This window comes from Triticum urartu, chromosome 5A (genome assembly GCF_056163025.1).
Source record: "Triticum urartu cultivar PI428250 chromosome 5A, HENAU_Tu73, whole genome shotgun sequence".
Classification (NCBI taxonomy): Eukaryota; Viridiplantae; Streptophyta; class Magnoliopsida; order Poales; family Poaceae; genus Triticum; species Triticum urartu.
In genome coordinates, this window is record NC_141877.1 from 418,015,791 (window position 1) to 418,039,321 (window position 23,531).

Sequence of the window (23,531 nt, forward strand, 5' to 3'; positions counted from 1 at the left end):
AACAATTTATATCATCACGTCTTGACCATATCACATCACAACATGCCCTGCAAAAACAAGTTAGACGTCATCTACTTTGTTGTTGCAAGTTTTACGTGGCTACTACGGGCTTCTAGCAAGAACCGTTCTTACATACGCATCAAAACCACAACGATTTGTCGTCAAGTGTGCTATTTTAACCTTCAACAAAGACCAGGTGTAGTCAAACTCAATTCAACGAAAGCTGGAGAAACAGACACCCACTAGCCACCTGTGTGCGAAGCACGTCGGTAGAACCAGTCTCATGAACACGGTCATGTAATGTCGGTCTGGGCCGCTTCATCCAATAATACCGCTGAATCAAAGTAAGACATGCTGGTAAGCAGTATGACTATTATCGCCCACAACTCATTGTGTTCTACTCGTGCATATAACATCTACGCATAGACCTGGCTCGGATGCTACTGTTGGGGAACGCAGTATTACAAAAAATTTACCTACGATCACACAAGATCTATCTAGGAGATGCATAGCAACGAGAGGGGAGAGTGTGTCTACGTACCCTCATAGACCGAAAGTGGAAGCATTTAGTAACACGGTTGATGTAGTCGAACGTCTTCGCGATCCAACCGATCCAAGTACCGAAGGTACGGCAAAGTTATCGACACAGGGCTTCGCCTACGCACTACAACAATATGATCGAGGTGTGTAACTGTGGAGGGCGGCACCGCACATGGCTAAAAGATCAACTTGTGTGTTCTAGGGTGCCCCCTGCCCGGGTATATAAAGGAGGGAGGGGGAGCCCGGCCGGCCAGGCTAGGGCGCGCCGAGAGAAGGGGAATCCTACTAGGACTCCAAGTCCTAGTAGGTTTCCACGTAAAGGAGAAGAGGGAAGCAAGGGAGAGGGTGGCCGTGCCCCCAACCCCTTGTCCAATTCCGACTGGGCTTGGGGGTGGAGGGCGCACGCCACCTCCTGGCTGCCGCCTCTCCTTCCCACTAAGGCCCACTAAGGTCCATCAACTCCCCGGGGGGTTCCGGTAACCTCTTGGTACTCCGGAAAATACCTGAACTTCTTCAGAACCATTCCGATGTCCGAATATAGCATTCCAATATATCAATCTTTATGTCTTGACCATTTCGAGACTCCTCGTCATGTCCGTGATCTCATCCGGGACTCCGAACAACCTTCGGTCATCAAATCACATAAACTCATAATACAAATCGTCATCGAACATTAAGTGTGCGGACCCTACGGGTTCGAGAACTATGTAGAGATGACTGAGACATATCTCCGGTCAATTAGCAGAACCTGGATGCTCATATTGGCTCCTACATATTCTACGATGATCTTTATCGGTCAAACCACATAACAACATACATTGTTCCCTTTGTCATAGATATGTTACTTGCCTGAGATTCGATCATCGGTATCATCATACCTAGTTCAATCTCGTTATCGGCAAGTCTCTTTACTCGTTCCATAATGCATCATCCCGTAACTAACTCATTAGGCACATTGCTTGCATGTCTTATAGTGATGAGCCTTACCGAGAGGGCCCAGAGATACCTCTCCGACATTCGGAGTGACAAATCCTAATCTCGATCTATGCCAACTCAACAAACACCATCAGAGACACCTGTGGAGCATCTTTATAATCACCCAGTTACGTTGTGACGTTTGATAGCACACAAGGTGTTTCTCCGGTATTTGGGAGTCGCATAATCTCATAGTCTGAGGAACATGTTGTCACACCCATGATGCGGCTATATCTCCCACGTGTCGAAGCATGACTTAGAGGCATAACCGCATTGTAAGCAATGTCGCAAGTGAGGTAATATTCACACAACCCATGTAATGAATACGAAAGGAGATACATAGTTGGCTTACAATCGCCACTTCACACAATACATGAATATAACATTACAACATCCAGAAAACAAACAAGATCCGACTACGGAACCAAAATAAAATAAGACTACCCCAAATGCTACACAGATCCCCGATCGTCCCAACTGGGCTCCACTACTGATCAACTGAAACAAAACAACACAATGAACGAGATCTTCATCGAGCTTCTCCTTGAGCTCGGCTGCGTCACCTGCACGGTATCATCGGCACCTGCAAGCTAGTTTTGGAAGTAATCTGCGAGTCACGGGGACTCAGCAATCTTACACCCTCGTGATCAAGACTATTTAAGCTTATAGGTAGGGTAAAAGGTATGAGGGGGAGCTGCAGCAAGCGAGTAGCATATTAGGTGACTAACATACGCAAATGAGAGCGAGAAGAGAAGGCAAAGCACGGTCGAGAAAGTATGATCAAGAAGTGATCCTAGAACAACCTACGTTCAAGCATTACTCCAACACCGTGTTCACCTCCCGGACCCCGCCGAGAAGAGACCATCATGGTTACACACGCGATTGATGCATTTTAATTAAGATAAGTTTCAGGTTTTCTACAACCGGACATTAACAAATTTCCATCTGCCCATAACCGCGGGCACGGCTTTCGAAAGTTCAAATCCCTGCAGGGGTGTCCCAACTTAGCCCATCACAAGCTCTCACGGTCAACGAAGGATATTCCTTCTCCCAAGACAATCCAATCAGACTCGGCATCCCGGTTACAAGACATCCTCGACAATGGTAAAACAAGTCCAGCAACACTGCCCGAATATGCCGACAAATCCCAATAGGAGCTGCACATATCTCGTTCTCAAGGCACACTTAGATGAGCGCTCCATACAACTAAAACCAAACCTCGAGTTTCCCCGAGGGGGCGCTGCACAGGGCTCTAGTTTGGACCAACACTCAGAGGAGCACTGGCCCGGGGGGTTTAAATAAAAATGACCCTTGAATCCGCGGAACCCAAGGGAAAAAGAGGCTAGGTGGAAAATGGTAAAACCAATGTTGGGCATTGCTGGAGGAGTTTTATTCAAGGCGAACTATCAAGGGGTTCCCATTATAACCCAACCGTGTAAGGAACGCAAAATCAAGGAACATAACACCGGTATGATGGAAACTAGGGCGGCAAGAGTGGAACAAAACACCAGGCATAAGGCCCAGCCTTCCACCCTTTACCAAGTATATAGATGCATTAGTTAAATAAGAGATATTGTGATATCCCAACAAAATATCCATGTTCCAACATGGAACAAACTCCAATCTTCACTTGCAACTAACAACGCTATAAGAGGGCCTGAGCAAAGCGGTAATATAGCCAAACAACTGTTTGCTAGGACAAGGTGGGTTAGAGGCTTGATATGGCAATATGGGAGGCATGATAAGCAAGTGGTAGGTATCGTAGCATAGGCATAGCAAAAGAGCGAGCATCTAGCAAGCAGAGATAGAAGTGATTTCGAGGGTATGGTCATCTTGCCTGAAATCCCGCAAGGAAGAAGAACGAGTCCATGAAGAAGACAAACGGACGAAGTCAAACGAATCCTCACAAACGCGACGTTATCGAAACTAACCCGAAGAAGCACAAGCGGAAAGGAGCAAACAACATAGTAAACAACCACCACATAGACATGGCATGATGCACAACCAAGTATGATGCATGACCGGTTTAATGATACATGGCATGGCAAAGTGCACAAGCAATCCTACAAATCAAGTGGAGCTCAATATGCAACGAGTTGCATATTGATGAAACACCACATTCAAGTTATTTAGTTTGATCTCGCTTATGTACCCAACAATATTAAATGTTGATTAACATGGCAAGGGTGAAGCACAACAAAACTACCTATCTAGGCAAGTTCAAATGAGGCCGGAAACAACGAACAACAACTCCGGCAAAACCCCATATGCAAATATTAGGTTTGGTACTGTTCTGACCTAAACACAATTTTAGAGTTGTTAAACATGCAAAGCAAGTACACCATGTTAAACTAGGCATTTTTCTACCCCATTTACATATAAAGTTTATTAAAAACCGAGCTACGGTTATTAAGTTATGAATTAAATCATTTTAATAAGTTATTTAAGCAAATTTAAACAAACATCATTTTAAACATTTTAGACATGGATGAAAAAGACATATTATGAAACTACACAAAATTCTAAGCAACTTTCATATTAAGTTTGTTTAATTTGGATGCACGTTTTGAGAGTTATTAAATGCATGAAGTTTAGGGGGTTTCCTGTAAAACTGGGTTCTCTGGAAAAAAAAGGAAAATCGTTCAGGGAAAAAAATACAGCATGGGCCGAAACTGGCTGGACCCAACAGGAGGAAAAAAAAACAAAGGGTGCTGCTCACTTTGGGCTGAGGCCCAGTCGGGAGAGAGGCCGGTTGCTGGGCCGGTCAACGTGCAGCCGAACCGAGCCAGGAGAGGAAGACGCGTTCTCCTCCCTGTTCGAGCGAAGCAGTGGCAGGTTCAGCGGCGATGCAGGAGAGCTACGACGGCGAACTTGGCGGTGGCTTGAAGGACTTGGCGGGGCGCCAGCGACGCGGACGAGACGAAGGGGACTACGGGCGGAGAAACTCTAGGCGACGGCGCTGGCCCCGAAGCTGCATGAGTTCGAGCGCCACGGTGGTTGCAGCGGAGATGCAGTAGTGTCAGCGGCGCTAGAACTTGGAGCTCGGGGAGGATCTGGGCGACGGTGGCTTGCAGCCAGGACAGGAGGTGAGGCGGATGAGCAGCTCCGGCCGGATCCAATCAATGGTGGCAGCGCGGGCGAAGACGACAGCCTCAGGTCACGGGGAGCTCGGCTGTAGGGAAAGCACTGCTTGTCGTCCTCCCGCTCGATGCAGAGGAGGCGACGGCGCAGGACTGCGGGGCTCCGGCGGGAGAGGCTTGAGGCGCAGTGGTGGCGGGCTCGAGCAAATCCGACGGGAATGGGGCACCGGAGAAAGAACGGCGACGGCTTGGCGTGGACGGAAGAGCTCGGGCGCGGCGACGCAGCTCCGGTTGGCCATGGAGATTCCTCCTCGCAGCAAGAAACGAGAACATGTGAGAGAGGAACAAAGAGAGAAGGGGATTAGAGGGGCATCGGCGGGGTACTGGCCTGGCCGTTTTGGTCCGACGACGACGCTCACCAGCGACGAGGTAAGGAGGAGGACGGGAAGGCTGGGGATCGAACCCCTCTCGATCTGGATTGGCTGGGCACGAAAGCCAAGTGAAGTTTGGTGGGGTTGCGGCGGTGCGATGGGATGGATCGGGGTGGATCCCGATGGGGATTTGGGAGATGAGTGCGGCGGCGGCAGCAGGACAAACTTCCTAGATTTTAGGGTTTGGATAGAGTTTGATCTATATATAGCAAAAAGGCTAAGTTTAAGGGCATTTGGTCCCTCCGATCTTAATCGGATGGTCCCGGATAAATAGGCTAGGGAGATCAAATAATAAAACGGAGATATTTTGTAGATGTTTGGGGATGATCCGGATCCAACGGTGACGACTGCCCGGGTCGGTTCCGGGACAGCTTTCGGGTGCGCGCGCGAGGAGGGTCGCGGGTTGATGAGAGATGTTAGGTAGGGCCTGGAGGTGAGAGGTAGTGCAGAAGGCAATGGGCTGAGAAGAGAGAAGAGGAGAGGCCCGGCGACTGTTTTCGGAGACCGAAAACATCCGACGTTAGACCGACTATAATGTCGCCATATTTATCCGTTGGGCTATCAAACTAACTCCGAATGCGATGAAACTTGGAAGGCGACCTACCTACAACATAACAACACCACATGCCAACTTTCAACCCATTCCGAGAACATTTCCTGGCCACTTATAAAATACTATTTCGGACGTGCCGCGGGCGCGTGCGAGTGTGTCTGGGCTCAGAACGGACAACGGACGGAATTGGGGAACCCGGACGGATGCAAGTTTTGAAAACATGATGATGCAATGCAGATGACATGACAAGGATGCAACACGCAAACGAATGACAAGGCAACAACAGCGAATAACTGGAAGACACCTGGCGCAACGGTCTCGGGGCGTTACACATGTATAAGTCATGAAGAAAGCAATAGCAGAAAAACTAAACGATCATTATGCTAAGCTAACGGATGGGTCTTGTCCATCACATCATTCTCTAATGTCTCATAGTCTGAGGAACATGTATAAGTCATGAAGAAAGCAATAGCAGAAAAACTAAACGATCATTATGCTAAGCTAAAGGATGGGTCTTGTCCATCACATCATTCTCTAATGATGTGATTCCGTTCATCAAATGACAACACATGTCCATGGCTATGAAACTTAACCATCTTTGATTAACGAGCTAGCCAAGTAGATGCATACTAGGAACACTATATTTGTCTATGTATCCACACATGTACTAAGTTTTCAGTTAATACAATTCTAGCATGAATAATAAACATTTATCATGATATAAGGAAATATAAATAACAACTTTATTATTGCTTCTAGGGCATATTTCCTTCAGTTTTCGTAGGGGGTCGCTCTTTCTCTGAGATCTTGGTAAAGCAGAAAGAGGAGAGAAAGAGCGACCATCATGAAAGTCGGTGAGATTTGTTCTTGGAGGAAAGAAATCAAGTTTTGATGATGACGGTCAATCTGGGCGAGTTTGTCCTATGAAATACCTATGCAATGCACGATGGACTCACCCAACTTGACCATCACTGAAGTCAAAATACACAGGAGAGTGTCCACCATATATACAACCACAAGAGAGATGAGATTTGTAACAGTTCTTCTTGGAGAAAAAAGTTGACTTTTGACATTGACGGTTGATCTGGGCCAGTTCATCACGTGATACCTTGAGAGAGTGTCCACCATATATACAACAACCTTGGTAAATTTGCTTAGAATTAATCTTTGTTGTTAATTCTTATCTTATTTTTCATTGTGTGATGAAAGGTGTTAGCACCGATCGATTTCGTGGTTATGCCTTCCTCCGATGATGCAACTTCCGTTAAGGTCGACTCCACGGTCAAGGAGAAGCACGCCAGTGAAGACCGCTTGGCGGTGCTCATTGACGAGAACTAGTAGCTGATCCTAATAAAGTATTTTGCGAATCTAACTAAGAAGAATCTGCTAACTAAGGAGAGCAAATCCCCCTTTGTTTGAACTCCTGCTCAGCGATAAGGACCTCGGTCCATTTGTCATTTAGTCTATCCTGCTCACCTTGAAGCTATTCGGACTTCTGTTTCATTCTTCTGGCGGTACTAATAAACCGCCGGTGGAAAGCCTGTAGCCGAAGGTCGGTGAACGGCTCCTCGGGGACATCGAAGTCATCGGATCTGAGGGTTAAATCATCCTTGGTCTCCGGATAATAATCATAATCATTGGGTTCCTCCTCATCACTTGTATTGTCCAAGATACAAACGTCTTGGGTGGAGGGAACTGCTCGACTTTGAGTCTCCTCGGCGGTGATCGGGAGCACGTCCTGTGATGGATTGCTGGCAACTTCGTTTGAATTGGTGTGTTTTCATAGGCGTGGTCCGATATGTCAGTTCTATATTTGACAGTAACGACTTCGTGGGTGGCGGGTGCGATGAATTTTCTCGTGTCTTTGGACTCTCCTTTGATCTTGTCGTAGACCGAAGTCTGGTCGTTCGAGAGTCTAACAACGCGTTTGGTTCAACGGAAATGTCACGACTTCCGATTACAGCGCTTTCTGAAACAGAATCCGGCGTTTGGTAGGCCCACGATGTATTAGGTAGCGGCGTCTTCCGATACATGCGCTCGCGAAGCGGAAAACGGCGGGACCGAAGGTGATTAGAAAATCAGGAGCCGAACGCTCGAAACAAACATATCTCGTATTCGGTAAAAATAGTCTGAAGACGAAGCTTCCCGATACCCAAGTCGAATACGTTACCTGAGCGCAAACCAAACGCGTCGTAAGGTTCTGGATTCTGCTTAACATCTTGTTTACAACAGAGAGTTTGGCCTCGCCCATCTCTTAACGGTAGGGGGAGCTTACCTGTAGATCAGCTGGGGTGCGGTGTAACGCTGCCTCAGAAGCCTCACCGGAGGGGCTTGATGTCTAAGCTGGCGAGGTAATGTTCAGATCCTTGAGGCCAAGTCCGGGGAGTGGATCTCGTCATGGGCCTGCTCCAAGATCGAATCTGGTTCGTGGGCAATGACATGCGAAGAATCCTCGAGCTGATCAGAAACCCAACCCGAGAAGACGAGCTTGCCACGGGCATCCGCGGCATATTCCAGATTGCCAAATCGAAGGGCTTGGCTTGGGCGAGACTCTCCACCTGGCCGAGGTGCCAACGGGGTCAGCGCATAGTACGCCGCTTCCTAAAGCAAAGAGTGGGTCGGGGACAAAAGATATCCCCACAGCCGATGTTGTCATCGATCCGAAGACCTACCACCGAGCTCTCGTGATCACCTGACGGGACCTGTATGGGCCACCAATGTCAGTGCTAAAACCGGCAGATCTTGGGTAGGGGGTCTGAAGCTTGATGATCAGAGATAGATGGTAACAAGGAAAGTAGGGACACGATGTTTTACCCAGATTCGGGCCCTGTTGATGAGGTAAAACCCTGCATCCTTCTTCTTATATATTGATTGTGATGGGGTATATAGTACAAATTGATCTACCTCGAGATTGTATGAGTGTCTAAGCTTTGTACACCTTGCGAATGAGAATGCGTGCCTCTATGGACTAAACCCCGCGTCTTATATAGACGTCGGGGGTACCTAGGATTTACACATGGTTGGTTACAATGTAGGGATAAACATGCAAACTATTCAAAATATGCTTTAAGTGTAGGCGAGGGCTAGCATGGTCCACTTGTCTATCTTCGGTTAGTCTTCGGCCTGACCCATCTCCATAGGGCCAACGTGACAAGCACCCACTAATTCAGGACACCAACAGGGGGTAAAAACAGTTTGTATAGGACCAAACAGTTTGTATAGGACCTGCCTGCACTAGTGGTGGCTAGTTGTCCAGACTCCCGCAAAGTCCCTTGGGTTGCTTCCGGTTTGCCAAAAAACCGACTTCCGGATTGGTCCGCGGACTAATATGGGACGTCGTTGAATGGTTGTCCGGACACTTGCGGGAGGTTTGAGAGTCTGCTTTAAAGATGCCCTAAAACAACATTTCTTAAAAGATTCTGGCAATCGTGCCATGAAGTGGGGTTTTCTTTGGCCAAAACATACTACAAAATCGGACCGAGCATGAAGATATCAATGAGAGTTCTTTCTCTTTCGGAATTTTTCTGGCGAAAGATCTTTGGTCTTTCCCTAAAGCCGATTAAAAAAAATGGACAACTATTATGTACTCGCTCAGAATGATTCTTTTATTTATCTATAATTCATGACCTATTAGAAGTAAAATGTGCCCTGGTGCAATACTTACAAACAGAAAAGGTTGCTATTAGGTTGATAGTAACCTAGAGTGTCCAACCCACACTATGTATGTCCTCTCTGTTTTAACTTTTTTTCTCCCGCCTTTGGTTTTCTTTCACCGGTTTTCATTGAAAACCACACACGTCTTGCTGGTTTAGCAAATGAAATCATCTATACCAATATAAAGACATAAAGAGGCAGATCCAATTAATCTCGCCCATTAAATCATGGCAATCCAACGACCTAGACTGCTTCAATGTCGAGCACTCAATACGTTTAGCGTGCAGTTAATTTCATACCAATTATAGTGCTAATTACATAATAACACACAAATAATATTCTACTTAATATCCGCATGCACTTAATATATTTTCAAATTAACGTGCATTGCACGTACACATTGACTAGTGTCATCTTTGGTAAATCAATAATTTTTGTTTTATTAAGTAAGTACTCCCTTCGTTTTTATTTAGTCCGCGTATTAGCTTTAGTCAAAGTCAAGCTTTGTAAACTTTGACCAAATTTATAAACAAAAATATTAACATATACAATAACAAACATATACCATTAGATTTATTATTGAATGTACTTTCACATCATATAGATTTTTTATAGAAAATGTTTGTACTTTTTTCTAAAAATTTGGTCAAATTTTACAAAGTTTGACTTCAGTCAACTCTAATATGCAGAGTAAATAAAAACGGAGGAAGTATTGATTCATTTGGCAGCTAAATTCCATATTTGTCATGTAATCACGGCGATTGCGTACAAAATATTGTGCCAGCAATTATATTGTGTTTGTAGTAGTGCAAAAAAAAGAGAGTAAGTGCTGATTCATTTGGCAGCTAAAATCCATATTTGTCATGTAATCACGGTGATTGCGTGCAAAATATTGTGCCAGCAATTATACTGTCTTTGTATAGTATAAGTGCAAAATCGTTGCTCAATCTTATTCAATTAGTACCTCCTGGCCCGTATCAGTTTAGGAGCTCCCACCTTAATTAACATGGTAACTCCATTGGTTTCCCAAAAGAAAAACATGGTAACTCCATTGACTGTTTCCTAAAATAACGCATGGTAACTCCATATCAGCAGAGGGCAGCGTCTACTATAATTAGCCCTCGGGCGCCTCTGATTTTCTTCAGCAATCCACGTTTTTGCAGCCATGGAGCTTACCCTCGTATTCTCACTTCTCGCCCTCTTCTGTCTCCAAGGCGTGAGCGCCGACAGGGTTAAGTTCACCTCCTTGTTTGCCCTCGGCGACTCCAACATCGACACCGGCAACCTGCTTATCTTGGCTACTCCGGATGTGCCTGTGTTCAATAACAAGCCTCCTTACGGCAAGTCCTTCTTTGGCCACCCCAATGGCCGCTTCAGCGACGGGAGAGTCACCATCGATTTCATCGGTAAGTTGAACTATCAGATAATTCGTTGAGTCAAGTGAACACTTTGCTCAAAATTTGATTAGATGGAATTTGAATAACTGATCATGTACCTTGTTCTTTTGGTTTGGTACCAGCCGAGGAGTTTGGTCTCCCTCTTCTTCGACCCTCCCTGCAAAAGAGCCCTGACGTCTCCAAGGGCGTCAACTTCGCTGTCGGCGGCGCGACGTCGCTCAACGCCGACTTCTTCGAGAGGAACAAATATGTTAATTTCAAGCTTCTAAACAGTTCTCTGAACGTGCAGCTGGACTGGTTCGAGAAACTCAAGCCATCGTTTTGCAAGACGGCAGGTCTGCGACACGCTCCCTTGTCTAGCCGTTACAGTGCTTAATTCTTGGCTGTTACACACATACCGAGAAACTGCTTGATACGTAGGACCAAGTGAATGCTTCAAGAAAACCCTCTTCGTCGTCGGGGAGTTTGGAGTGAACGACTACAACCTGGCATGGGCTGCGGGGAAGTCTGAAGGCGAAGTGAGGGCTTATGTACCTCAAGTTGTGCAAAATATTGCCAATGCCGTCGATGTATGTAATACATTTTGCAATTTCTTTAGTTATGCTTCAGTTTTTTGGTACACAACACACCATTTTTGTGACACGGCGCTAAACTAGTCAACTTAATTACCTTGGTGCAACAGGTGCTCATCAAAGGAGGTGCAACTTACGTGGTCCTGCCGGGGATCCCGCCGATCGGGTGCTCGCCGTCCCTGCTGGCGACCCGCGTGAAGCTCAACAAGGCGAAGGAGTTCGACCAGCTCGGCTGCCTAAGCGACGTCGACCGCGTGACCAAGTACCACAACACCCAGCTCCGTGATGCGATCGACGGTCTGAGGCGCAAGTACACGCATGCCAAGGTCATCAAGGCTGACTTCTACAACCCGATCATCGACATCCTCCGAAACCCTGGCCGGTTCGGTACGTAAGAAAAAGAAGTTCTGCGTGCATGGGTTGCATGTGCATGGCCACTGAGTTATCTGAGATTTTGTGACCGATCTGCATGCAGGAGTGGCCGGCGGCGACGTTCTGCGGGCTTGCTGCGGAGGTGGCGGGAAGTACAACTGGAACATCAGCGCCGTGTGCAGCCAACCGGGGGTGGCCGCCTGCAAGAATCCCTCGGCGTTTGTGAGCTGGGACGGGACTCACTTCACGGAGGCCACGTACCGCCACGTCGCCAAAGGGTGGCTCTCCGGTCCTTACGCCGATCCGCCCATACTGAATGCTAATAACTAGTATTAGAGAGGAGCCCGGAATAAAACCGTTACAGGTGTCGTAAAGAGTTCCACGGTTCACGAACATGTTAATACCATGTTTTAGAAGGAATCAATAAAAGTTAGCTTTAGACAATTGATTTGAGACGATTTTTTTTTTTGAAACCAAGACGAGTTGTTTTTAGAGGGGGGAGAGAACTGAAACGACCCGAGGCAAATTGACAGTAATTTTCAGCAGCGACTAACTACAGAGACTAGCTATTGTTGCATGCTGTACTTCTGAAACTCATGGTATAACTCAATGGCTTTATACTCGGCGGGCTAGCGTCCAGTTATTATAACAAATCCAAGAAAGTGCAACCTTTTATTATCCTCAGTCTCTGCATTAGCAGTGCCAATGCATACAAGAGTCTAAAGTATATTTGGGGCCATAACATTACCACTATTGAGTTACCCGTGACATTCTGCGGACTAAAAAAATTGAGTTACCCGTGATATTCAAAAAGAAGGGAAAAAACACAAAGTTGAGCAACAAATTAATATGTATATCCAAGAAAAAAGTTCACAGCTCGCGGCCATGATGCTCTAGACCAAATCATGGCAAATGTGTGTATCGAAACAATAAAATTTTCCTTCCACTGCAAAAAACTAAAAATGCTACGCTCTTAATAATTACCATGCTCTATATTTTTTGCTATCATAACATAAAAATCACACACTGAATATTTCTAGTTTAAAATATATTAAAATTGCCATGCAGAAAAATTACCAAAATCTAGAATGTAATTTGCCATGATCTTTTTTTAGATTTAATTTGTCATGATCTTAATATAAATAAATTTCCATGCTCTATGTTTTCTTTGTCATAACATAAAAAAAGCGCACATAGAAAAGTGCCATGGTTGGACATAAATAAAAAGGGTGTAGTGAGACTTACCGAAGAGTCAAGTGATATAACATGTAAGAAAGAAAGAAAAGAACTAAAAAGAAAGTTTGACATAGTTCTCAATGTAAGATCTCATGAGTATAGCGCCGACTGAAACTTAACCAAGTCTTAGTCGACTGAGATTTAGCAGACTGAAATAAAAATTGCCATGCCATTAAAAACAAAATTCACATGATCTAGATAATATAAAAGACCTTGCTCTTAAAAATGCACAAAATATAATTAATAAACTTGCTATCGTCTAAAAACGGAATAAAAATCTGGTTTTCGACGAAAATGTATCAAATAAAAAATTGGCATGGTCGAGAAAATAAAAATTGCTATGCTAATTCAAAGAAAGAGTCGTGCTCTAAATAACAGAATGGTCATCCTCTATTTTTCTGTTGTCATAACATAACAATCACACAAACAAATTGTCGTGATTGAAAATAAATAAAAATGCCATGACACTAAAACTATATTTACCAAGATAATAAATTTGCCATGTTTTATACTTTATTTGTCATAGCATAAAATATCGTGCATACAAACTTATCACTGTCGAACTAATAAAATTGCCATGCGACTAAAACAAAAATTGCCATGATCTAGATAATAAAATTTGCATGCTTCTAAAAATTGAAAATAAATGCCATGGTAAGTTCAACAATTTTTCCATGGCATGCATGTTCAGTAAAAATTGCCATGGAATGTGCCCAAGAAGAAACAAAGAAAGGTCCTAATTTATGTAGATTTGTGCATGATGCATTTAAAATACTCGCCATGATGCTCTATATGAATGTGGCCATATATGATAAGGTGCCATGTCAGTATATTTTTTCTTCAAGAATTGCCATGATTTAGAAATCAAAAACTGTTTAAAAGAACTTCCCATGAGACAAATATACTTTTATTTCAAGAATTTGAAAGTATAGTTCATAGAATTGTCGTGGAAACATAAAGTTCTGAATTCCCATGTGACCATTACCCAAAAAATCAAACTTCCATGTTATGGAGAAACCCAATTTGTTCATGAATGCCATTGATCACTAGATAAGCATATTAGACAAATTGCCATGTGTTAGATAACATTTTGGAAGAAAAAGATCAGTGCAAAAATTACCATTAGAACCAAATTAGTATTCCAATTTGAATGGTGATGGTCATTAAATGGCATTGACAAATATTAACAAAAAGCATGGCAGTTTTCAAAAAGAAGAGCATATTGTTTCTACCTAATGATTTTCTATGCTCTAAATAAGGAAATGCCATTAAGAAAAAAAAACATCGTTTAAAGAACAAAAATGTCATCCCCTAAAAAATAAAAATGACATGCTACCTACACTAAAACTACCATGGTCTAATTAATAAAATTGCCATTGTTTAAATAATAAAATGCCATAGTCAATGCATTGATTTTTCCATGGTCAATACAATAATTTTGCCATGAGAATATGTAGTATGAAACTTAAAGTGGCCAAATCAGAAACATCAAATTTTTTGCCATCGCTACTTTGTAGCTAAAAAAGCAAAGTAAAGTTGCCATGTAATTGTGAAGGAAATATGCCCTAGAGGCAATAATAAAGTTGTTATTTTATATTTCCTTATATCATGATAAATGTTTATTATTCATGCTAGAATTGTATTAAACGGAAACTTGATGCAAGTGTGGATACATAGACAAAACATCGTGTCCCTAGTAAGCCTCTACTAGACTAGCTCACTAATCAAAGATGGCTAAGTTTCCCAACCATGGACATGTGTTGTCATTCGATGAACATGATCACATCATTAGGAGAATGATTTGATGGACAAGACCCATCTGTTAGCTAAGCATTATGATCGTTAAGTTTTGTTGCTATTCCTTTCTTCATGTCATACACATATTCCTTTGACTATGAGATTATGCAACTCCCGGATACCGGAGGAATACCTTGTGTGCTATCAAATGTCACAACGTAACTGGGTGATTATAAAGATGCCATACAGGTATCTCCGAAGGTGTTTGTTGGGTTGGATAGATCGAGATTAGGATTTTTCACTCCGAGTATCGGAGAGGTATCTCTGGGCCCTCTCGATAATGCACATCATGATAAGCCTTGCAAGCAAAGTGACTAATGAGTTAGTTGTCGGATGATGCATTATGGAACGAGTAAAGGGACTTGCCGGTAATGATATTGAACTAGGTATGAAGATACCGACGATCGAATCTCAGGCAAGTAACATACCGATGACAAAGGGAATAACGTATGTTGTCATTACGGTACGACCAATAAAGATCTTCATAGAATATGTGGGAACCAATATGAGCAACCAGGTTCCGCTATTGGTTATGGACCGGAGAGGTGCCTCGGTCATGTCTACATAGTTCTCAAACCCGTAGGGTCCGCACGCTTAACGTTTGATGACGATTTTGTATTATATGAGTTATGTGATTTGGTGACCGAATGTTGTTCGGAGTCCCGGAAGAGATCACGGACATGACGAAGAGTCTCGAAATGGTCGAGAGGTAAATATTCATATATATAGGATGATGGTATTTGGACACCGGAAGTGTTCTGGGGGAACTAGGTACGTATCGGGTCACCGGAAGGGGTTTCGGGCACCCCCTGACAAGCTATATGGGCCTAATGGGACAAGAGAGGGACAGAACAGCCCCAAAAGGGGCTGGTGCTCCCCCCTATAGGCTGAATAGGAGGAGAAGGAAAGGAAGGGAAGGGAGAAGGAAGGGGGAGGATTCGGCCTCCCCCTTTCCTTCCCCTCCGCCCTCTCTTTCCTCCCCCCTCTGATGGATATGGAAGGGGGGAGGCCGACTTGGAGGAGGCGCCCAAGTAGGATTACTCCTACTTGGGGCGCCCTTGAAGCCCCTCTCCCTCTCCCACCAATATATATGTGGGGGGCACCATTAGAACACACAACATTGATTCCTAGCCGTGTGCGGCGCCCCCCTCCACAGTTTACGCCTCCGGTCATATTGTCGTAGTGCTAAGCCGAAGCCCTGTGCGAATCACTTCACCATCACCGTCACCACACCGCAGTGCTGACGAAACTCTCCCTCAACACTTTGCTGGATCAAGAGTTCGAGGGACGTCATCGAGCTGAACGTGTGCAGAACTCGGAGGTGTCGTACGTTCGGTGGTTGATCGGTCGAAACTAGAAGAAGTTCAACTACATCAACTGCATTGTCAAACGCTTCCGCTTTCGGTCCACGAGGGTACGTGGACACACTTTCCCCCTCTCTTTGCTATGCATATCCTAGATAGATCTTGCGTGAGCGTAGGAATTTTTTTGAAATTGCATGCTACGTTCCCAAACAGTGGCATCCAAGCCAGGTCTATGCGTAGATGATATGCACGAGTAGAATACAAAGTGTTATGGGAGGTGATCATCATACTGCTTACCACCAATGTCTTATTTTGATTCGGCGGTATTGTTGGATGAAGCGGCCCAGACCAACCTTACATGACCACGTTCATAAGACCGGTTCCACCGACAGACATGCAACTAGTTTTGCATAAAGGTGGCTGGCGGGTGTCTGTTTCTCCAACTTTAGTTGAATCGAATTTGACCGCGGACGGTCCTTGTTGAAGGCTAAAACAGCAAACTTGATAAATCACCGTTGTGGTTTTGATGTGTAGGTAAGAACGGTTCTTGCTAGAAGCCCGTAGTAGCCACGTATATCTTACAACAACAAAGTAGAGGACGTCTAACTTGTTTTTGCAGGGCATGTTGTGATGTGATATGGTCAATACATGATGTGATATACGTTATTGTATGAGCTGATCATGTTTTGTAAAAGTTATCGGCGACTGGCAGGAGCCTTATGGTTGTCACTTTATTGTATGAAATGCAAACGCCATGTAATTGCTTTACTTTATCACTATCCCTTAGCGATAGTTGTAGAAGCAACAGTTGGCAAGACGACCACGATGCTACAATGGAGATCACGGTGTCAAGCTGGTGACGATGGAGATCATAATGGTGCTTTGGAGATGGAGATCAAAGGCACAAGATGATGATGGCCATATCATGTCACATATTTTGATTGCATGTGATGTTTATCTTTTATGCTTCTTATTATGCTTAGTACGGTGGTAGCATTATAAGATGATCCCTTACTAAAATTTCAACGTATAAGTGTTCTCCCTGAGTATGCACCGTTGCGACAGTTCGTCGTGCTGAGACACCACGTGATGATCGGGTGTGATTGGGTCTACATTCACATACAACAGGTGCAAGACAGTTTTGCACATGCGGAATACTCGGGTTAAACTTGACGAGCCTAGCATGTACAAACATGGCCTCAGAACACTAGAGACCGAAAGGTCGAATATGAATCATATAGTAGATAACATAGAGATGTTCACCATTGATGACTACTCCATCTCACGTGATGGTCGGACATGGTTTAGTTGATTTGGATCACGTGTCACTTAGATGACTTGAGGGATGTCTATTTAAGTGGGAGTTCTTAAGTAATTTGATTAATTGAACTTAATTTATCATGAACTTAGTCTTGATAATATTTGCAAATTATGTTGTAGATCAATAGCTCACGCTGTAGCTCCCCTATGTTTTTGATATGTTCCTAGAGAAAACTAAGTTGAAAGATGATAGTTGCAATGATGCAGACTGGGTCCGTGATCTGAGGATTATCCTCATTGTTGCACAAAAGAATTATGTCCTTGATGCACCGCTAGGTGACAAACCTATTGCAGGAGCGGATGCAGACGTTACGAACGTTTGGCAAGCTCAGTATGATGACTGCTTGATAGTTTAGTGCGCCATGATACGTCTCCAACGTATCATTAATTTTTGATTGTTCCATGTTGTTATATTATCAATCTTGGATATTTTATAATCATTTTATAGTCATTTTATATCATTTTTTGTACTAACCTATTGTGACGCCCCCGATTTAATCGTACACTAATCATACATGCAAACGTGTACGATCAAGATCAGGGACTCACGGGAAGATATCACAACACAACTCTACAAATAAAATAAGTCATACGAGCATCATATTACAAGCCAGGGGCCTCGAGGGCTCGAATACAAGAGCTCGATCATAGACGAGTCAGCGGAAGCAACAATATCTGAGTACAGACATAAGTTAAACAAGTTTGCCTTAAGAAGGCTAGCACAAACTGGGATACAGATCGAAAGAGGCGCAGGCCTCCTGCCTGGGATCCTCCTAACAACTCCTGGTCGTCGTCAGCGGGCATCACGTAGTAGTAGGCACCTCCGGTGTAGTAGGAGTCGTCGTCGAAGGTGGCGTCTGGCTCCTGGGCTCCAACATCTGGTTGCAACAACCAGGTAGAAGGGATAGGGGGAAAATAGGGAGAAAGCAACCGTGAGTACTCATCCAAAGTACTCGCAAGCAAGGAGCTACACTACATATGTATGCATTGGTATCAACTGGAATAAGGCTATCATATGTGGACTAAACTGCAGAATGCCGGAATAAGAGGGGGATAGCTAGTCCTTTCGAAGACTACGCTTCTGGCAGCCTCCGTCTTGCAGCATGTAGAAGAGAGTAGACTGAAGTCCTCCAAGTATCATCACGTAGCATAATCCTAACCGATGATCCTCCCCTCGTCGCCCTGTGAGAGAGCGATCACCGGTTGTATCTGGCACTTGGAAGGGTGTGTTTTATTAAGTATCCGGTTCTAGTTGTCATAAGGTCAAGGTACAACTCCAAGTCGTCCTGTTACCGAAGATCACGGCTATTTGAATAGATTAACTTCCCTGCAGGGGTGCACCACATAACCCAACACGCTCGATCCCATTTGGCCGGACACACTTTCCTGGGTCATGCCCGGCCTCGGAAGATCAACACGTCGCAGCCCTACCTAGGCACAACAGAGAGGTCAGCACGCCGGTCTAAATCCTATGGCGCAGGGGTCTGGGCCCATCGCCCATTGCACACCTGCACGTTGCGTACGCGGCCGGAAGCAGAACTAGCCCCCTTAATACAAGAGCAGGCTTACGGTCCAATCCGGCGCGCGCCACTCAGTCGCTGACGTCATGAAGGCTTCGGCTGATACCACGACGTCGAGTGCCCATAACTGTCCCCGCATAGATGGTTAGTGCGTATAGGCCAGTAGCCAGACTCAGATCAAATACCAAGATCTCGTTAAACGTGTTAACTATTCGCGAACGCCGACTAGGGCCAGGCCCACCTCTCTCCTAGGTGGTCTCAACCTGCCCTGTCGCTCCGCCACAAAGTAACAGTCGGGGGCCGTTAGGAACCCAGGCCCACCTCTATCGGGATGGAACCACCTGCCCCTTCAGCCCCCATCTCCAAACAGTTTCTCCGGTAATGTAACAATGTAAAGTATATAGTATATGCCCATGATCACCTCCCGTAGTGATCACGGCCCAGTAGTATAGCATGGCAGACGGACAAGAGTGTAGGGCCACTGATGATAATCTAGCATCCTATACTAAGCAGTAGGATAGCAGGTAAAGGTAACAACGGTAGTAGCAAGGACAGGCTATGTAGTAGTATAGGATTAACTGAAAGCAGTAACATGCTACACTACTCTAATGCAAGCCGTATAGAGGAGAGTAGGCGATATCTGGTGATCAAGGGGGGGGGCCTGCCTGGTTGCTCTGGCAAGAGAGAGTGGTCGTCAACACCGTAGCCGTACTGGGTAGCAGCAGCGTCGATCTCGGTGTCTAGCGAGAGAAGAGGGGGAAGAAACAATAAATATAATGCAAACAAATGCATGACGATGCATGACATGACAAAGCGTGATGCTAGGTGTGCCCTAACACGGTACGAGGTGGTACCGGTGAAGGGGGGAAACATCCGGGAAATTATCCCCGGTGTTTCGCGTTTTCGGACAGACGAACCGGAGGGGGAAAGTTGCGTGTTCGCTATGCTAGGGATGCGTGGCGGATAAACGGGCTGCGTATTCAAATTTGTCTCATCGTTCTGAGCAACTTTCATGTATAAAGTATTTTCATCCGAATTACGGATTAAAAGATATGATTTTCTAAAGATTTAAATCATTTTCTGATTTTAATTATTTATTTAAACCCAACATTATCCAGAACAGTGAATGATGACGCAAGCATGACATCAGGGTGATGTCAGCAAGTCAACTGGTCGGTTGACCAGTCAAACAGACAGGTGGGTCCAGTGGGACCCACATGTCATTGTCTGTTATCTAATTAACCAGGTTAATTAGTTTAATTAATCAGATTAGTTATGTTAATTAATCAAAGTTAATTAGGTGAAACTAGTTAATTAGGCTAATCTAATTAGGATTGATTAAGTTAATTAATTAATTACTTAATTAATATTTTTATTTTTATTTAGTTTTAAATTTTTTTAAAAAAAGTCCTTTTCTTTTTATTAAACGTTCTGGGGGGTGGGGGCCCCCTTCGTCATAGACACAGAGGGGGTTTGGGGCCCGGCTGTCAAAAGGCCCCTATGGCCTTAGTGGGCACGGGCGTGGAGCGCAGCCCGAGCGGGCGGGCAAGCCCGGCAGGGCGCCGGAGCAGGGAGAGGCCGGTGGCCACGGCGAGCTAGGCAGGGCGCGGGGGCCTCTGTGCGGCGCAGCAGGGCGGGGCCACAGTGGCGATAGGGCGCGCGCAGCCCGACTGGTCCCTGGCGCTGGCTAGGGCGGAGGAGGGCGCTGGCCAGGGCAAGGGGCAGGGGCGGAGCGGGACGGCGGACGACGCGAGCATGGCGTGGACGGCGACTGCGGGGCCGGCGAGCAGAGGCGCGAGAGAGAGGAGCGCGGAGACGAGCGCGGCAGCAAGCTCACATTGGGGCGTAGGGAACGGGACAGTGGGGGTTGGGGAGGACGACGACGACGACGTGCGTGGCGGAGACGAGGTGTAGGCCGGCGAGGAGGCGCGGGCTCCGGGCGCGGCGTCCTGGCATGGGATGGCGAGGTCGTCGCCGCGACGGGCGACAGGATCGGGTGTGCAGGGCGGCGCGGGATCGGGCCCCTCCCCGATCTAGAGTGTGGGGGCACCGGGAAGGAGGGTTGAGGAGGCGGGCGCTGGGCGGTGGCGGCGATGGTGAACGGCGGCGCCGCCAACGGGGACGGCCCAATCCGATCTGGATCGGGTGAGAGGGAGAGACGAGGGAGTGTGGGGGGAGTGGCTGCGGTCGTGGGGAGTGGGGGGAAGTGGGGCGACGGCTAGGGTTTCGGTCGGGTGGGGGGTTAAGGGAGTGTGTGGGGGGGCCGGCTGGGCCGGCCCGTTCGGGCAGCTGAGGCCAGCTGGGCCACTTGGCCCAGTGAGAGGGGGGGTTGCTTTGCCTTTTTTGTTTTGTTTTTATCTATTTGCATTTCTGCTTTTAAACCTTTTAAATTATTCAGACATTTTATAAAAATGTGTTTGCTGCACCATAATTACCTTTGTAATATTTGGCAACCACCGAACATTTTTGTTTCAATTTTTGAAAACTTTTATTGCCGACATTAATTTTAATTTCAAATTTGAATTTGACGCGGTTTGAACTAACGGACGTTTAGCAACAGTAATCGGGATGACATGGCATGATTAGTGTGGGATTACTGTAGCAAGATTATCCGGGCGTTACAAATCTCCTCCACTACAAGAAATCTCGTCCCGGGATTTAGGAGGTAGAAGGAAACAGTGCGGGGTATTCATCACGAAGACGATCCTCGCGTTCCCAGGTGGCTTCGTCTTCAGAGTGATTCGACCACTGGACCTTGAGGAACTTGATCGCCTTCTGACGTGTGCGGCGTTCAGCTTGGTCGAGAATGCGGACCGGATGCTCTTTATATGAGAGGTCTTGTTGCAATTCAAGCACTTCATGATCCACTGCTCGGATTGGGTCCTTGAAGCAGCGTCGGAGTTGTGACACGTGGAACACATCGTGAACCTGAGAAAGGTTCGGCGGAAGCTCCAGTTGATATGCCACCTTTCCACGCCTTTCGAGAATAGTGAAAGGACCAATATAGCGGGGAGCTAGATTTCCTTTGATCCCGAAGCAGTGTGCACCCTTCATTGGTGTAACTCAAAGATAAGCCTTTTCGCCAGGTTGATAGACCATGTCTTGGTGATGACGGTCATACTGACTTTTCTGACATGACTGAGCAGTCTTGAGATTCTCGCGAATAATGCGAACTTGTTCTTCGGCCTGTTGGATAATATCCGGACCAAAGAGTGGACGTTCCCCAGTTTCTGACCAGTTCAGAGGGGTTCGACACTTTCGTCCATATAGCACTTCGAAGGGGGACATCTTCAGACTAGCTTGATAGCTAGTATTATAAGAGAACTCGGCATATGGAAGAGATTCCTCCCATTTCTTGCCGAATGATATTACACAAGCTCGAAGCATGTCTTCGAGAATTTGGTTGACACGTTCAACCTGTCCTTGCGACTGAGGATGAAACGCAGTACTGAATGATAGATGAGTTCCCATAGCTTCTTGGAAACTCGCCCAAAACCTTGAAGTGAATAAGCTGCCACGGTCTGAACTGATAACCAGTGGAATACCGTGAAGTGAAACAATTCTGCCCATGTAGAGAGTAGCAAGCTGACTAGCAGTGATTGTCTCTTTGACCGCCAGAAAATGTGCAACTTTAGAAAGCCGGTCAATGACGACAAGAATAGCATCATTACCTTTCTGCGACTTGGGAAATCCAGTGACGAAGTCCATCTCAACATGGTCCCATTTCCATTCAGGAATAGAGATAGGTTGCAGAGTTCCAGCAGGCCTTTGATGCTCAGCTTTGATACGACGGCAAACATCACACTCCGCAACATAACGAGCAATGTCCTGCTTCATATTAGACCACCAGAATCTTTGGCGAATATCCTGATACATCTTTGTACTACCAGGATGGATGGACAGAGGCGTATCATGAGCTTCTTGCATAACCCTTTTAGTCTTATCCAGGTTTTTCTTCGAACATGGTACCACTAGGTGGCCTTTGAAATACAAGGCGCCATCATCGGCGATAGTGAAGAATGAGGGCTTTCCTTCTGCTAGATGGCGTTTAATCTTATGGACTTCAGAGTCATAACCTTGAATAGTCTTTATACCAGCTATGAGATCTGGTACGACAGCCAGGGTATTTAGAGAACCCTTAGTAACAACAAGAAGATTCATCTTGCGGAACTCTGGGGAGGGGGAGCGAGTGCTCCAGGAGGAACAATATGGAGGTTCAGCTTTCTAAATTCTTCGACAAGCGAGGGCTGAACTTTGTGAACCTGGAGGTGGTTGCAGTAAGACTTGCGGCTCAAGGCATCAGCCATTACATTAGCCTTTCCGGGGGTATATGATATACCCATGTCAAAGTCTGCAACAGTCTCCATCCATCTCTGCTGGCGAAGGTTCAGATCTGGCTGAGTAAACAGATACTTCAGACTTTGGTGGTCGGTGAAGATCTCGCAACGATTATCGAGAAGGTAATGTCGCCACTGCTTTAGTGCATGAATGACAGCAGCAAGCTCGAGGTCGTGAACTGGGTAGTTTTCTTCGTGAGGGCGCAGTTGACGAGAGGCATAAGCAATCACTCTGCGCTCTTGCATTAGGACACAGCCTAATCCTTGACGGGAAGCATCACAGCAAATGACGAAGTCCTTCTTAGTATCAGGTGGAGCAAGTACGGGGCAGAGGTCAACTTGTCTTTGAGCGCCTGAAAACTTTCCTGACACCTGTCTGTCCATTCGAACTTGACACCCTTATGCAACAGATTAGTCAGAGGCCTGGCAATCTTGGAGAAGTT

At 45.7% G+C, this 23,531-nt stretch overlaps 1 protein-coding gene across 1 annotated transcript; it reads left to right on the top strand.

Moving 5' to 3' along the window:
- Positions 1–10,398: 10,398 nt before the first annotated feature.
- Positions 10,399–11,980, top strand: LOC125507071 (GDSL esterase/lipase At5g45910-like). Its single transcript, XM_048671760.2, has 5 exons — positions 10,399–10,639; positions 10,753–10,965; positions 11,051–11,199; positions 11,313–11,589; positions 11,678–11,980. Exons 1-5 carry the CDS (start codon positions 10,399–10,401, stop codon positions 11,902–11,904), a joined length of 1,107 nt encoding a protein of 368 aa, XP_048527717.2. The 3' UTR covers positions 11,905–11,980.
- Positions 11,981–23,531: the final 11,551 nt, after the last annotated feature.